General features: G+C 43.4%; 1 protein-coding gene across 1 annotated transcript in view; it reads left to right on the forward strand.

Annotated features, from left to right (window-relative positions):
- Nucleotides 1-17,325, forward strand: part of ARHGEF9 (Cdc42 guanine nucleotide exchange factor 9) — a 120,390-nt gene that overhangs the window by 78,597 nt on the left and 24,468 nt on the right. The window contains exons 5-7 of the mRNA XM_023736095.1: nt 2,692-2,924; nt 8,182-8,311; nt 16,149-16,280. Of these exons, the coding sequence (XP_023591863.1) occupies nt 2,692-2,924; nt 8,182-8,311; nt 16,149-16,280 (495 nt within the window). The remainder of the gene's footprint in view (nt 1-2,691; nt 2,925-8,181; nt 8,312-16,148; nt 16,281-17,325) is intronic.

Here is a 17,325-nt window from a genome sequence, read left to right on the forward strand (position 1 = left end):
GGGGGCCTCATACCACCAAGAAAGCAGTGCCAGGAGCGTGTCCTTTGGATCCAGGGTCGCTGCGTGGAGAAGCTCCTAGTCCAGGGGAACATTGATGAGAAGGCCGACACCCTGAATTTGGACTTCTAGCCTACTTTACTGTGAGGAAATAAATTTCTCTTTGTTAAAGCCATCCACTTGTGGTATTTCTGTTGTAGCAGCACTAGATGACTAAGACAAGCATTTATCTAGTTGCTACACCTCTCTTGATTACTTCTTAGTGATCTTACAGAGCTGTTTCTACTGATGTTTTCATTGTTTTACTTGGTGATAATGTAGGGGGAAGAAGTATAGAAATGCTCATGCCAACATCTTCCAGGATGTCTCTGCTTTTTTTTTTTTAAATTAAGTTGTTTAGTTTGTTGAGTTCAAGGATTTCTTTTTATACAGTTGATGCAATTCCTTTGTTAGATATGTTTTTCTAATATTTTCTTTTGATCTATATGGCTTATCTATTTCATTTTTTTAATCATAATTTTTTAAGTCCGTATGTTACAACTCCATCTTTATTTTTTGTCTATCAGTTTCTACTGCCTACTGTTTCTCTGGAGTCCCTGGGTAGTGCAAACAGTTAATGCACTTGGCTGCTAATGAAAATGTAGGAGGTTTGAGCCCACCCAGAGGCACTTCGGAAGATGTGGCTCTGGTGATCTGCTTCCAAAAAATCAGCCATTGAAAACCCTGTGGAGCACAGTTCTACTCTGACACACATGAGGTCTCCATGAGTCGGGGTCAGCTCGACAACAACTGGTTAGTTGGTTGATTGTTTCTCTTAGGTTTTGTTCATATCTCATATTTTCATGTGTCTAAAAGTAGAAACTTATGTTCTGTTAAAGTTAAGACAGATTTATTGAAGGTAGAGACAGCTTGAGCTGGGGAAAACACTGACTTCTCAAGAAGTACAAGTCAGAGCTCCAAGGTGGTAAAGCTGCAAACATATTTTTATAGAGTGAGAACAAATAACTTTAGGTACACTATTTTGATTGGAAGTTACAAACTTAGATCAGCATAAAGCAGGATTACTTGAAGCACGGGCTTGTCTGGGATTGGGTTATCAGGGGTATGTGGCCATTCTGGATTGGTAGTTAAGCTGTTTGTTTTAAGGCACCTTGGGAACAAGCTGCATATGAGCTGTTTTGAAGCCCCTTGGGAACAAGCTAACAACAATCTGATTGGTTCTTGGTGGGGTAAGATAGTTGAGGGTGGGATATCTGGAAACAGGGATTTTAACATGATTGGTTTAAGGAGTGTATGTGTGCTTTGTTGATTAGTTACTACTTTGTGATATGTGTGCTTGCAGCGGGATCACAAGGCAGTCACAAGATGATTACATGATTCTATGAGAACAGATGGTAAAAATTAATTTGCTAAGGGGAAAGTTCTCTTGAGAACATCTTACACAGAAGGGTTTCAATATACTTCTTTTCCCGGCTTCACATGATGTGCTTTTGACGTTCTGTAGCCTAGCTATGGAGAAAAACATTCCCTTAGCTGCATGATTAAGTCTGTACAAAGGTTAACTTCTTAGAGTAGAGCAGGCTTTCCAGAATGGGGTTTAAGTTCAGTTCCAGAGGTAGCCTCCTTTTAGTCATGCCAAATGCCCCAAAGAGTTTAATTTTAGGATCTTTCTTACATGCATCATGTTATTTTTTATTGTGCTCTGAACAATGTATAAGAAAAATCATAGAGATTTTGTAAAACTTGGAAATAATTTCAAACTTACAGAAAATTTGAAGAATAAGAACAGTACAAAGAATACACATATACCCTTTGCTCAGATTCACCTATTGTCAACATTTTACTCTTTTTGTTATTATTTAAGTGTGCTCTCTTTTTCCTCTCTCTCCTTCCTCACCTCTTTTTCTCTATATATATATTTACCCACACACACATTTTTTTTCCTCAGCCATTTGTATGTATCTTGTATAAATCATGGCCTCTTCACTCCTAAATACTTCAAGGTGTATTTCCAAAGGAGATAATTTGAAGCTCTAGATGATGCGATTCCTTCAAACAGATGTTTTATTATACACCTACTCCTCACTTATCGACTATCTCGTCTGACATTTTGCGTTTACAACAATAGTAAAAAATCTACTATCTGATTATTTTGCACATTAATGATGTATGTCTGGCAGTAATGAATGCTGAGGTTCAAGGTGAGAATACCATATTTTTACACAAATAATACATGCCTTCTGCATTTGTTTGCCAGCCAGTGCCCTCCCCCTGTGAGGCATCTTCACAAGTGCCGCCATATCAGTCCTCTTTCACATGTTGCTCTAAAAAAATGAGCAGAATCTCTGATCTACTTCTTTTTATGATTTAGTACCAGAGTTTTTTATTACCATAGTGTGTTTTACTATCATTAGGGCCAGTCTCCCCTCATTACTCTTCTTTTGTCAGAATTTCCATGCTATTCCTACTTATTTATCTTTTTCTATGTGAACTTTACAACCAGTCTGTCTACTTCCCAAATAATTCCTTTTGGTATTTTTATTATTAAATTGTGGGTAAAATTGGGCATGATTGACATCATTATTACTTTAATATTAATATGTAAGAACAGGGTATGTTTTTCCATTTCTGTGAGACGTCTTTTGGGGCCCTCAGTAGCCTTTTCCATTCTTCCCATTTTTCCTCTGCTCACAGCAAGATGGATTCTGGATATACTCTGAGTACTGTAATAACCACCTGGATGCCTGCATGGAGCTCTCCAAGCTGATGAAGGACAGTCGTTACCAGCACTTCTTTGAGGCCTGTCGCCTCTTGCAGCAGATGATCGACATTGCTATTGATGGCTTCCTATTGACTCCAGTGCAGAAGATCTGCAAGTATCCCTTACAGCTGGCTGAGCTTCTCAAGTACACTGCCCAGGACCACAGGTAAGAGATTGAGGGAAGGAGGAGGGAGGAAGAAGGGAGGGAACCTCTTCCACATGTTGGTCCTTATTGATAATGTTATGTCTTTTTTGAGCTTCTTTTGGTTTATCTGCAAAATGGGATGATGATACATGCTTGTGAGAGTTGCTTGTGAAGTTGTAAATCAGTATGCGTACAAAATCAGTATGCATCATCATTACTGCACGACTTAGGTCCTGCCTTCAATAGCCTAGTCCTTAGCCCTGAGCTCAGCCAAGTGAATTGACCCAGATGAAACAAGTATTCAACTGTATATTCCATTCTTCTTGATAGATGAAGCTATCCTGGTTTTTAAGACACCAGCTTACCCACGTTGTACTGACTTTCTGCAAGGCTATACCCCTGGTCTTTGTTCATCTTTTTCATCCTCCCCTGCCCTACCCTGGAGCCATAAAGTCAGCCGTTTGAATCCACTAACTGCTCCTTGGAAACCCTGTGGAGCAGTTCTACCCTGTCCTGTAGGGTCACTATGAGTCAGAATCGACTTGACGGCATTGAGTTTGGTTTTTGGTTTTGGTCTGCCCACCTCACCTGTGTCTTTTTTTTTAGACCCAGAGCCTGGCTGGGGACAAATAGACTCAAGAATTCCCCTGAAGATAGATAGTTTTTTTAAAAAACAACCCAAAAAAGCTCAAGGAGATTATTTCTCTCTGAATAAAAATGATAACCCTCATCTCCTGCCAGTAAGGTACACGCTAGGAGATATCTCTAACAATGGCAATGGCCTGTAGTAACCACCCTTTCCCCTCACGTGCCTTACCTCATGATCTAAAGCCCCGGGCCTGTTTCTAGTCAGTTATGTAACTATTCTTCCTCTAATTGATGTTAAATTCCCGACCTTAGACTTATTGGCCCAGCTTTCAGCTCTCTTCCTTAGATTGATCACTCCAACAAGAAAGAAGGCCTTTGCCCAGTTTCCCTGAGCTTTCTGCCTGATCCTTATTAAGCATGCTGTCTACTTTCATTTGTCTCCATTTTCTGGTTTCCTTGAGGCTGACTTCCAGGCCTAGTTGCATAAAGGCCATGGGTTTGGTTTATGTCTAGCTTCTAGGCCAGTTCCTTGGTTCATTTTTGAGTTGATGCTGCTTCTTTAGCAAATCATGGATCATGTGCTTCAGTGGTTCTGGGCTCCTGAACAGATTTCAGATTTGAACCCAAATATGGTAGCATTAGACTCTCCTTTTATCTGAATAGCTTTGCCTTCCATGCCCTGTTGGCTGTGAGAAAGGCAGGTGGAGCAGGACCAGGACCATGCAAAGAAGGAGTCTCTGAGGCAGATTACTAGCCAAAAAGTGATGGGATACTTATTAGACATGTTTATATCTCACTTGTACAAACTTAATATAGCCCATTGCCAGAACTGAGCCCTCAGTCTTTTGAGGATGTGTTTTCTTATGAGGACCAATAGCACATTGAAAAACCTCCACCAAAGTTGAGAGATTTGACAACTAAAAATAGCAAATATTCATGGAAACCTAGACTGTAAAGGCCCTTAAAGGAAGATCTTCTAATCAGATTTCCACATTCCACTGAAAAGACAGAGGCCCAGAAAGGGAAAACGAACACAGAGCAAGTCTGTGGCAAAGCAGGGATACAAAGCACAGATAAGTCGTCTGTCTGGGAATCTAGCTTTTTAAAGAGTTCTCCAGGTGATTTTCATGCCCATGGAGGTTGGTGAGCCATTGCACTAGCTAGTCCAGAAGATCTCTTCTAGTTCTTCCAGCTTGTGATGTCATGAGCCTAAATGACCTCTACAGTTATACTGCTTGGTGCCTAGTGATCAGAAGCATCCACTATTGTACCTAAATCTCAGTTGAGCAGCGTTCAGACCAATGGTTTCAAAACCTGTATATTCAAAGAATAATTTTCAAATTTTTTAATATTACCCCCCCACTCCTGAGTATGCATTCATGGAATCTAGCAGGAGGCTCTGAAAACAAATTTATAGACTGATGTTTACTAGGTACATTATATGTTGCATAATTGATTTATAAGAGCCCCAGAAAGACCATTTTCAAAGCACAGCCCAAAGTAACATTAATTTTTCTTAATCCAAAGCAACCTGTTTGGGTTTGGTGGGAGCAGGCAAGATAGGACTTCTGCCTGGAATTTGCCATCCCTGGTTCCTTCACCTTCTAACTGGAACCCTTGCTTTAAGACCCTTTTGCTCTCTGGGTCCCTCCTCCCTTCTCCTCCCTTGGACTCCAAGTCCAAGATAGTGGCTCAGGCAGTGATAGGCTACATCCATTCCTGTGCTCCTTTAGGGGGACCTGTTGGGTCCAACACTCCCCCAGACCATAGGCCACTCCTTTTGGCAGGCCACAGAAAGCTATATCAAGATGACCAGTTCCTGCTGTGCATGTGAGGAGTAGCTTGGGATTGGAAGGCAATTAGAGGTTGCTGCCAGCTTGGAGGCTTAGTCAGATAGGTAGGTCTGAAATGCAGGCAGTTAGAGTGGCCTCTAAGGGGGGAGATTAGTTGGAAAGTGATAAATGGAGAATAATACTGCCTTTGCTTACAGAAGGGTGACTTGCTCCCTCCCCTCCTTTCCTTAAGCTGACAGGAGGGAAGACTGTATACAAGCGGGAGGTTAGCTGACCTCTATGAAACCAGAAAATCTTGGTTTTGTCACTCTCCCCATCAGGAGGCTGGACCGAGGCATCAACTAAGGGCTCCCAGGAGCTCTGACCAGGGTTCCGGCTAGACTACAGCTATTCTCCTCTTCACTCACCCATTCCTAAAGCCAGTGGAGTAGGTTAGAGATTGGAACAGCTCCCTTCTAGCCATTGTAAGAAAGATAAAAAACAACAAATGCATTGCTATCAAGTCAATTCCGACTCATGGCGATCCCATGTGTTCCATAGGGTTTTCAAGACTGTGACCTTTTAGAAGCAAATTACCAGGCCTTTCTTCTGAGGAGCCTCTGGGTAGGTTCGAACTGCCAACCTTTCAATTAGTAGTTGAGCCTTCACCATTTTGTACCCAAAATGGCAAAGGCAGACAGTATGGCACAGTGGAAGTGATAAATCCATGGCGGGTAGTTCCTGGGGTCAGGCAGAGGTAATGAGCATTCTCATGCAAGCATTGTTCAATAGAACATTCTGCAATGATGTAAGTGTTTTTTTTCTATGCTGTCCAGTACAGTAGTCACTGACCACATATGGCTGTTGAGCACTGGGAAATGTAACTAGTGCAACCAAGGAGCTAAATTTTTTATTTTATTTAATTTTAATTAAATGTAGCTAGTGTCTATCATAAGGGACTGTGTAGCTCTGTGCTTCACCTCCCAGAAAGTGTCTTAAGGCTTTTTCTGATGCCGTCAAATGAGAGAGGAAGGCACAGGGAACAGAAAATGGACCTAATGGAACAGGACTACTCATTATGTCAGCAACTTCTACTTCCACATTGCTACCACCCCTTCTGTTATCAACCTACCCTGCTTATTATAAACAGTAGGCTTGAACAGCATGTGCCAGGGAGAATCTTTGGTGATATTACGGCACCCAAAAGATCACCCTCAAGCTGGAGCAAGAGACTGTAAAAAAAAATGAAATGCAACAGGAACAAATGTAAAGTTTTGCAGTTGTGTCTAAGAAGTCAACAGCTAAAGAACAGGCTGAGAGAAATGCAGCTTCTAAGCAGCATGTTTCAAAGAGTCTTAGGAATTGTTAGTTGACCATAAGCTCAGTATGAGTCAGAAGTGGGATCCAGAAGAAAAACCAATAATAGCTAACATTCATTAAGGCTCAAAATAAAGAAGAGTTTTCTAACAGAGGTGTCTTGAGACAGAGTAGATTAGTTAGAAGTCCATCACCGGAGGTGATAAAATGCAGTAGCATTTGAGGGCCATGGTCCTGGTAGGTGTCTAGAGCACAGACGGGAGCCAGGGAGGCCAGCTAAGAGGAGGTGCTACATGGTATCTGCTCTGGCAGTTAGAATTTCCTTCCTTGTACCCATGTTTGGTCCACCACCCCACACTTCAACATATTAGGAAAGAAAAAGAAAGTTGCCACGCATCTTCCTGTTCTCTTTTCTAACTGGTGCTGGGAGAGTGAGCAGGTTAGTGACTATAAGCCATTTTCAGTTGCTTTAGGGAAAGATATTAAGACTAAACTGTCAGTCATCCTCCCATCTGCTCAGTTCGTTATAGCGCCACTGAATGTCTAGGATCTTACTTTCAACCTGCCTTTCACAGGTGCCATCTAACTGGAAATTAGATCAGACGAGCAGAGAAAACTTGGCTGGGTGGTGTAACCTTCAACATGTGGTCCATCCAGAGTCCCAGGAAGCTGGGCCCAGGGTTGCACTTCTGGGACTAAGAGTTTTGGGAGTTGGTGACAACCCATGTGATGTCCATACAAAAGAGATATTTGATTTGTAATAATAATACTGCTAACATCTACTGTGGGCTAAGAGTTAAACAGTTTAGATGGATAGTTGTTAATTTATTAAACCCTCAATAAATCCTACTGTAATTTTCTGCATTTTAAAGATGAGGAAACTGAGTCACTAAGAGTTTGAATGAGACTTGCCAAAGACCACACTCCTACTCCGTGGCAAAACTGGGGTTTGAACCCAGGGAGTCTGGCTCCTGACTCTGTGTTCTTAACTACTATGCTACATCAATATTATATCACATTTGCTTTAGGCAGATGCTCCCTAGAATAGATGGTAGATGAGATGGTGAAGTTGTCTGGACTGTACCATCTCTGAGGCTCCCTTCTCAGTCCTTGGCTGGTTGTATCAGATAGGACCTAACAATAGTGGCTTAAAAAAGGTAGGGGTCTATTTTTCTCTCATATGAAAGAAGTCTGCAGGTGGGCAGCCTGTACCTGGTGTAGTGGCTCCATGGTCATCAGGATCTTGGGCTCCTGGCTTTCTGATATCCCATCCCTAGGTTATGGACCTTGTCCTTATGATCCAAGATGGCTGCTAGAGCTTCACCCATCACATCCACGTTAAGCATCAGAAATGAGTAAGGAACAAAGAAGGGCATACTCTCTTCCTTAAAGATTTCTCAAGTCCCAACCAACACTTCTTTTTATATATCATTGGACAAAACGTAGTCACCCCTTGCTGTAAGGAAAACTCTGGATGCCATGGTTTCCATCTGAAAATCAGGACTCTGTTACTAAGGAGGAAGAGGAGAATGGATGTTAGGGTTGGCACCTGGCAGTCTGGCACATTGGTTCATCCAGCTTGCACCCTTGTGTCTTCACAGTGACTACAGGTATGTGGCAGCTGCTCTGGCTGTCATGAGAAATGTAACTCAGCAGATCAACGAGCGCAAGCGGCGTTTGGAGAATATCGACAAGATTGCCCAGTGGCAAGCCTCTGTCCTTGACTGGGAGGTAAGACCTTCACCAACAGGAGCAGTGGGGAGTCTGAATAGCTTGGCCAGGACTTTCCCACCTTAGGCAAGGGTGGGCAAAGACGGATTTGAAGAGCAGAAGGAAGGATTTAGATTAGAGCCAAGACAAAACTTCCTATTAATAAGAGGTGTTGGGTGCTTGAATAGCTTTCTAAGAAGATTGGAGAAGTCTTTGTGACAGTACTTCATGAAGAAAGGAAAAGTTCTTCTCTTTGGATGTTGCCAGGAAACAATTGGTTTGACTCAGTAGCCTTTCAAAACTCCTTCAAATCCTAGGATTTTTTGACCAGATACACACTTGGATGTACGGTGCATACTAATTCACTCCCAGACACTGCAGGCCAGCCTGTTGGTAGTGTCACCTCACCATGATACATCTCCTAAGTCTACTCAAGTCTGCACATTCAAAGCCATGACCATCATCCGTGCCAAAGCCACAGACCAAATTCTCTTTTACATCATCTGCTTTTAAAAATAATCCATGGCAGCCTTCCTTTCCATTACACAGAAAGCCATGAGTTCTCCGAACTCATAAAGCCTTCAGTGGCTGAAGTCGCTAAAGCCTTCCCTTCTCAGAAGCTCACCTGCAGAGGATATACACAGCCTAACAAGTAAATCAAGATTTACCTCTGTAAGACCACTGCCCCTGTTGAAGTTTCTGAGCTTGCAGTTCAGTAGAAACAGACCTGTGAATTACAAGGCCTGTGTACTGAGTATGCCATTTAGTGTTTGTCTCTTGTGCCCATCAAGAGAACCAAGAGTAATGACATTTCACATTTATCTCTTGGGCCCAAGTTGTGCGATCTGACAGTCCATAGGCTAACAGAACCCAGGTAGTAGAGGCTGGGCATGCTACCAGGGAGGGAGCAGCAATCTTAAGCCATATGGTCACAGTGAAGATGTAGAGCCAGCTCCCTGTTCCTCTGGCCTCAACTCAGGTATCATTTTCTGTGATTAAGAGGTAATGTCTTTCTAACATTTCAAGCAGTTTAGCCCATTCCAAGAGGACTTGGCATCCGCCTTACAAACAGCTACTTGCCCAAGTTAAGCTGCATGAAGTAGGTCTAGAAATTTTATCTGTCCTTTGTTGTACTACCTCTTTTCCTCCTTAATGTAGATGGCTGTAAAGGATCACAATTCTTATCAGCTGACATATTTTGAGTCTTATTTGCAGGATAATGACCCCATCCAGAGTATAACATTAGTGATTCTTTGAGATGCAGAGAAAGGAATATGTAAAGAGACTTTCTTGCTCATAAGAACACTGGCCCAGAATTACTAGGAAATCATGGATTCTCCTTCCCTTGTGTGTGCTTTACTTTGGATAGTTGCCTGATCAAAGGCAGAGGGCTGGACCAAATGACCTCCAGCGAGTACATCAGCTCTAAGGCATGGAAATGTGACTTGTTAGCAGGCCACTTTTTCTTCCCCCTTAGCAGAATTCTTTGTAATAGGAGGTTCCCAGCAACAGCTGTCTTCCTATTCCCTGGAATATCTTCCTCTTTCCCAATGCCTAGAAGACCTTGTGATTCCCCCATGTGCTCTGGGCCTCCAATCCTGGGGGATCATTATTAGCTTGAAATTCTCTGGCCTACCCAGGCAGCTTCATTAACACCAAACTGGAACGCACTAAGCGATGATTGAAAGACAGAGCCTCTTTTTTTTTTTTTTTTTTTGAATGGGGGTACGGGGGTTGGGGGAAGGCACAAAAGGCAATTCCAAGACAGGATGAATAGGGGAATAGTTACGCTCTGCCTTCTAATTTCATCCAAGCCCAAACACCCCTACTACTCTCTTGCTTGATGAAGCTCTTCTTCATCTAAATTGATAAGGAGAAAAATTTCCTGTGGTTCCCTTCTCAGATTCTGGGATCACTGTGGAACTTGCCAGCTCTAGAGGGGTTGGCATCTAGGAGGACTTTTCTCCGCAGGGCCTGATGGGTTCATTTCAGAGGTCAGGCCCAAAATGTCTGTTATGTTTGCCATATCTGGTCTTAAAGACTTCTAGAATGTTAGTCACCAGGACTCTTAGAGAACTACCCTCACAACCCTGGCCATGCTCATGTGCACACGCACACACTCACATATACACCTTATACTGATGGTAAAAGAAAGAAGCAGAGAGCGGTGTGTTCCTGACCAAGGCCACACAGCAAATCAGTGACAGAGCTGGGACTTGAATCTAGTCTCCTGATTCCTTGTGTGATATTCTTTTCAGTACTGCACGACACACTGCTCCAACCTCCTACCTCCCCTAGTCCAATTGCTCTCCTTTGTAATACTGCAGAGACTTGTTTTTGCAGTAAAAAATCTATATCTGAGTAAGACAGTGAGACTGCCTTGGGAGAAAAATCCAAATCCCAGTCAGGCTAAAGGTGGTTGAGTGTTAGGGAGTCTTCCTCCAAAAGCAATAGGACATGGGATGTGAGGTGAGTTCCGCCTGCCTTAGCAGTTGAGCAGACAAAGAGAGGTAGTTTGTTGAGAGCAGCTGTGGTCAACCCCTACAAATCAAGAAAAGGAAGCAATATTTTGCTGTCTTTGCCACTCTCTTGCCTCCCAGATGTTTGAACAAACAGGCTGGCTGTCAAAAGCATCCTCATAGTAATTTCCGCTTCATTTGTCAAATGAAAAAGAGAAATGATAGAGGAAACTTTCAAATATTAATCCCCCTTGCAGAGGAATTGAGAAATGTGGTAGAGGGTTGGTGGCATGCAGGCAATTGGTAACTGCTCAGTAAATCAGTGTCTGGCTAGAAAGTAGGAGAATCTGCATTCTGCCCAGTCCAGGCCCTTCCCTCAACTTACTCTATGAACATTTTGGGTCCCTTTGCCTAACTCTAGTTTCCATCCCTGTACCATGCCAACCTATGGGTATCTAGAGTTCCTGAAGCACCCCTCTCTCTCCTCCATCCTCCAGGACTCCTGAAAAATAACAGATGAGTAAAAGTATCACCCATCCCTCTAAGTAATAATAAATACCTTACAGCAGGTTGGGGTAGCAGCAAGGAGAAGAGCCTCTTCCCAGGGGCTGCAGTTTCTGGAAAATTTCCATTTCTTATTTCTGATGCTGAGGTTCAGTTTAGCTGTCACTTTACCACCTTTCACACTCATTAAATCCACTTGAAAGGAAGGGAAAGGGAACATATTCCTGACAGCTGCTTTTTAACTTTCTTTTTCCTGGAGATTTTTACCAGGAGCCCAAGTTTGCAGCTGATGTTTGGGGGGCTTAATTTAATTGCATGTAGTTGTGATTTCCTCCTCATGGCACCCTTCCCAGCCTGGTTGTGTAATACCCAAGGGCCTGATCCAGTTTACCACTGGCTGATTGAATCCAGAGAAGTTGGAGAAAACCAAAAACACTAATGTGATGGAGGCAGCAAAAGCATCTGTTTAAAACTTAAGGTGGTTTAATGAGGCATGCTCCTGGGACTGGGAGATCAAATGCAGTGCTTGATGGATTTATTATTTCCCTGACCTCCTGGAAGTAGGAAGCATTGAAAACAAACTGGATGAAAAGGATGGTATTTCCCTTGTCCTTCTTTTCTTGAATCTGCTCTAGCCACAACTCCACATCAGACAATTAGTCTTTAATTAGAATGGGGTGAAGTCAGGCAGAGGAGTGTCCTTCACTTCCCTGAGGTTTTGGCCCCAGGAAGGGAAGGTAGCTGAGCTGGCAAGAAATCTTTGAGTATTTTTAGATGACCACAATTCATTCAACACCCTGATACATTTGTTAAACATATATTTATTGAGCACCTATTATGTGTCAGGCCTCATTCTAGACTCTGCAGATAAATCAGTGAACAGGACAAAGTTCCTATCCTCATCAAATTTATATTCCAGCAGAGGAGAGAGGCAACAGACAAGTAATTTAATGGCATAGTTAGAGGAGCTATGAAGAAAATTAAAGTAGGGTAACAGGCTAGGGAGTGATGGGGGTGCTCTTTTTGATAAGGTGATCCGGAAAGGTATCCCTGAAGAGGTAACATTTAAGCAAATACCTGAAGGAGCAAGCCATGTGGCTTTCTCAGTACAGAACATTCCAGGCAGGGAGAAGAACAAAGGTGGGAAAAGTGTGCTCAGGGAACGGCAGAGAGGCCAGTGTGACCAAAGTGGAGTGAGCAAGGGGAAGAGTGGGAGCAGATGAAGTCAAGGAGGTAATGGGAGGTCAGATCATATAGGCCCTCATATGAGTGAGATGGGAGACACTGTAGGGTTTTCAGCAAAGACATAATACTAGGTCACTTATGTTTTGAGAATCTCCTCTCTGCCAGGCCCTGTGCTTGACATTGGGGATATTGAGATGAATGAGATGTGGCCTTGACCATCCAGTGGGAGAAAATACATTCTAGACAGAGGAAACCATGTAAGTAAAATCCTGGAGGAATGGAACAAAACAGAAGGCCCCGTGGTGGTGGTGGGGCAGTGGGAAGGGATTGCGTTTCGGGGGGCAAAGCAAAGGGATGTGTGGTGTGAGTTGGGCAGAGCAAGCAAGGTTGAGGGCTCTGGCAATGAGAGGGCCCACCATGTTTGTGTATCACCTTGTTTTTCACAGCCCTTTCCCTTCCACGAACTGACTTGACGCTCTCAAGCAGCCATGTGAAGTGGACCAAACAGGAATAGTTGTATTATCCACATTGTACAAATGAGGAAACTGTGGTTAAGAACAGTTATTTCCCAAGAGCACAAAGTGAGTTGGTGACAGCACTGTGCCCAGAACCCAGGTTTCCCAAGATTCTCACCTTGTAAGTCTTCCATGGCCACTGGTTGCTCCACTAGGGACTCATCATTCTACTGTGGTTTGGTGTTTAAGAGTATCTGCTTTGGAGGGAATCCAACCTGAGTTCTGCCACTTTGTGCAAATTACTTCAATATTCTCTGATCTTGGTTTTGGGGATAATAGCAGCACATACTTTATCAGGTTGTTGAGAGTATTAATAGGAGATGGGATGCATATAATCCCTGGCACACAGTAATAGTAAAGATAATAACTATCACTTATGTAGACCTTACAGTGTGATACGTACTTTTCTAAGCACTTGATGTATGTTAACTTATATAATCCTCATGACAGCCAAATAAGGTCAGTACTATTATTATCTCCATTTTAAAGATGAAGAAACTGAGGCACAGAGAGGATATGTAAGTTTCCCAAAGTCAGTCAGTTTGATGAGCATGGGGGTGTATTCTTTCGATTTTTTTTGCTTGATAGAGTTGCATGTGGCAGGTGCTTTAAAATGTAATTGGGGTGCCCTTGCCTAGTGCAGTGGGTGGGCCAGCTGACACTGAGTAGTCTTCCTAGTCTAAGCATTCTCAGTTTAGCAAGTGGTACCTTTGAAAATCATCCTGACCATCTTTTTATGGCATTGGTCTCCTTTCATAGCTCTCTTTCACTTCATACATATTCAAAGTAGAAAGTGGCACATCTTCCTGGCCTGCATCAGGATGGGGCATAGCAGACTGGTGCCACTCTCAGCTTCCCATTACTCCAGAAGGAAAGCTCTGCACTGTTCCCTCATCCTGAAGGCTCCCTCTCCCAGCTCTGTCCTAGTGTGTTAGCCCCTCAAGGAGGAGGTTTTCCCTAGTCCCTGCATACTCCTGAGGCTGAGCCTGGGGCCTGGAGTTACAGCAGATCTTTGGGCTTTTATCCTATTATTAGAAAATAATTCCTCTGAGCTCCCTTTTTCCTTCCCATCGCTTAGACTGGAGAACATAGCTGTGCTCCAAGGGAAAGATTAGTCCAAAGGGCTAATGGACCACAGTTACTACAGCCCCCACCAGACTGAGTCCAGCCCAACTAGATAGTGCCTGGCTACTACCACTGACTGCTCTGACAGAGATCACAATAGAGGGTCCCAGACAGAGCTGGAGAAAAATGTAGAACAAAATTGTAACTCACAAAAAAAAAAAAGACCAGACTTGCTGGCCTGAAAGAGACTGGAGAAACCCCACGAGTATGGTCCCTGGACACCCTTTTAAGTCAGTAATGAAGTCACTCCTGAGGTTCCTCCTTCAGCCAAAGATTAGACAGGCCCATAAAACAAAACGAGACTAAAGGGACACACCAACCCAGGGGCAAGGACTAAGAAGGCAGGAGAGGACAGGAAAGCTGGTGATTGGGAACCCAAAGTCAAGAAGGGAAAGTGTGACATGTTGTAGGGTTGGTAACCAATGTCGCAAAACAATATGTGTACTGTTTAATAAGAAACTAGTTTCTTCTATCAACCTTCATCTAAAGTACAATAATAAAAAAAAAATTGCTGTACTCAAGAACACCATTTACTAATGCCCCTGTCTTTGTCCCACTGCTCTGCCTGGGCTGTTTGCCCCTGATTATTTCTGGAGGAATGCAGGGGCCCCCATCTCTAACCTTCACTTTGAGGGCAAGACTGAGATCTTATCATCACAGTATCAAGGCTGGGCCCTTAGAGATCATCTTCATATACCTCATTTTACAACTGGGGAAACTGAGACCCAGAAAGAGAAAAGGACTGGTCCCAGTATAATGTAGTAGAAAGAATGAACACACTGTCTGGAGCCCAAGAGATGGGGTTTGGGTTGCAGATCTGTAGCTAACTTTGGCCTGTCCCTTGATCTCTGTGTACCTCAGTACTGTAAAACAGAAACAAGAAAATCTACTTCGCAGAGCTATTATGAAGCTCATGAAAGTATCTAGCACAATGTCTCACCTGTGTTTTAAAGAAAAAGAAAAAAAAAACCATTGTCGTCGAGTTGATCCTGACTCATAGTGACCCTATAGGACAGAGTAGAACTGCCCCATAGGGTTTCCAAGGAGTGGCTGGTGGACTCCAACTGCCGACCTTTTTGGTTAGCAGCCGTAGCTCTTAACCACAATGCTACCAGAGTTTCCTGTATAGGTGCTCAGTAAATATTAATTCTCTTGAGGCCTGGGTCACTGCTCTTTGTTCCTATTTTCACATAGCCCTGGAGGTAGCCCTGTGTTCCATGAATTCTGAGCACACCTACGTTAGTCTCCCCACTGACATGTAAGCTTCTTGAAGACGGGCCAGTATGGCTTGGTATATGAGCTCTACACACACACATACATCTGACCTAGCAGAGACATAAAGAAGGAGGCCCTTGGAAACTCTGTAGACTTGAATGGGTTAGGAATCAGGTGTCTTGGTACTATTTTGTGTCTGACTACATGTGACCAGGAGAATAAGTGGTTTCAGGCTCTCTAGATAACATACCGAGGAGGGATGGGGTAGTGAAGACTCCTATTTTAATCAGGAGATTTTACTTAACTGAGAGGAGAAAAAAAAGTAATTAGAATAAGTAGATTCTTTTTATCTCCTTCTATCATCATCTTCTTCCTTGTCCTCTCCTGTCTCCTCTACTCATCTGGTAAGCAGAGAGACTTACACCACCTCCTCAGACTTACTCTTCAGATACAAGAAAGACACTGAGAGATTAGAACAAGGATTAAGAGACTGGGGCAGAAAGACAGATTCACAGAGAGAGAGAGAGAGAGAGTTTCAGAGAGAGAGAGAGAAAGAAAACCTCATGGTAGTTGTTGCCTCCAGGGCTAGAGGGCAACTAGCATAGAGGGGCTGTAGCAGTCCTTAGTGGTGGGGCTCATGTGGTCTAAGGGTGAACAAGAGTGCTGAATCCTTCCAGCTCATGGAATTGTAAAGCTTCCTGAAGGTTCCCAATAGACCCTTCATCCTTCCTTCCCCACTAGGACCTTTCTTGCCTCCTCCCATCCCAATCTGTGTCCAGCCCTGAGTGCTTCCAGGCTGGTGACAGGGTCATCACTCCTGCCTGGCTGCCTCTCACCATCACATGTCCTTCCCAGGGTGAGGACATCCTAGACAGAAGCTCGGAGCTGATCTACACTGGAGAGATGGCCTGGATCTACCAGCCCTACGGCCGCAACCAACAGCGGGTCTTCTTCCTGTTTGACCATCAGATGGTCCTCTGCAAGAAGGTAACCCTGACCCCTTTTTTCCTTTAGGATGATGGGCACCTCAGGGGGCACAAGCCCCTCTCTCTCCCTAGGCTCTCAAAGAAGTGGACAAAAATTGCTGGAAGAAAAACAAACAGGAGATTGACAGCAATTCCATATCAGGGGCACTGGTGTGGCGTGAACATCACAGGCAAGACTAGCTTATGGTCAGTGAAATTCTGAAGTTGGCACGTTTTGCTTGGTATCTTTTTTACCCTCTGCCCTCCTGCCCCTCCTTACTCCCTTCCACCCAGAGTTGATAGCCAGATGGTTTATACCAGTTGTTTAAAATATTGAAATATTTCCATTCCAGTTTGTAACAGTAGCTTCCCTGAGCACCCCATCCCCATTTCCACTACATAAGTCTGGCCACCTGACCTTTCCCTGCTCTAGGAACCAGCAAGGGGCCTCCTACATTTGCCCTGACAGGTAGGTGCCATTGTGGTACAGGAATTTCCCCCATGGCTCTACCTTACACAACTCCCAACTGTGCTTTACCCCACCCCTCCCCTTCTCTGTAATCCATTTGAGGAGATGCCTTGCTTCTGGTCTTTATATATGTAAAGGTACTTCACATATATGAAGGGAAAATATACCTACTAGTGGCTTCTAATTATATGATGCCTTCTTTAACTTTTACCAGCCTCCCTCTTTCCCTTACACTTTTCCTTTGAAAAGTCTAGATAAGACTGTTTTCTTTCTTTTTGTCCCCTGGGATGGCTGTCTCTACTCCTCTATGTCTCATTGCCTTGTCATTTTAGTTATGCATGTGTTTTGTTATTTTCTTCCTGAGATGATAATTTTTGGAAATTGTTTTGATACTTTGGGGGAAATTTTCCCCCTTTTCCCCCTTTCACTTTTTCATAGACAAGAGAGTAGATCCCCTTTCCACTTTCCTCAGTTGTTCATCCACTAATGTTCCTACATCCCTACATTTGCCCCAAACAGCCTTTTCCCAGCATCTCTGTCCTCATCATACCAGTTTGAACATGCTATTTTCTCCTGTGACATGACTGCTCGATATTTC

The sequence above is a fragment of the Trichechus manatus genome, unplaced genomic scaffold, assembly GCF_000243295.1.
Source record: "Trichechus manatus latirostris isolate Lorelei unplaced genomic scaffold, TriManLat1.0 scaffold00086, whole genome shotgun sequence".
In the NCBI taxonomy this organism is placed as follows: Eukaryota; Metazoa; Chordata; class Mammalia; order Sirenia; family Trichechidae; genus Trichechus; species Trichechus manatus.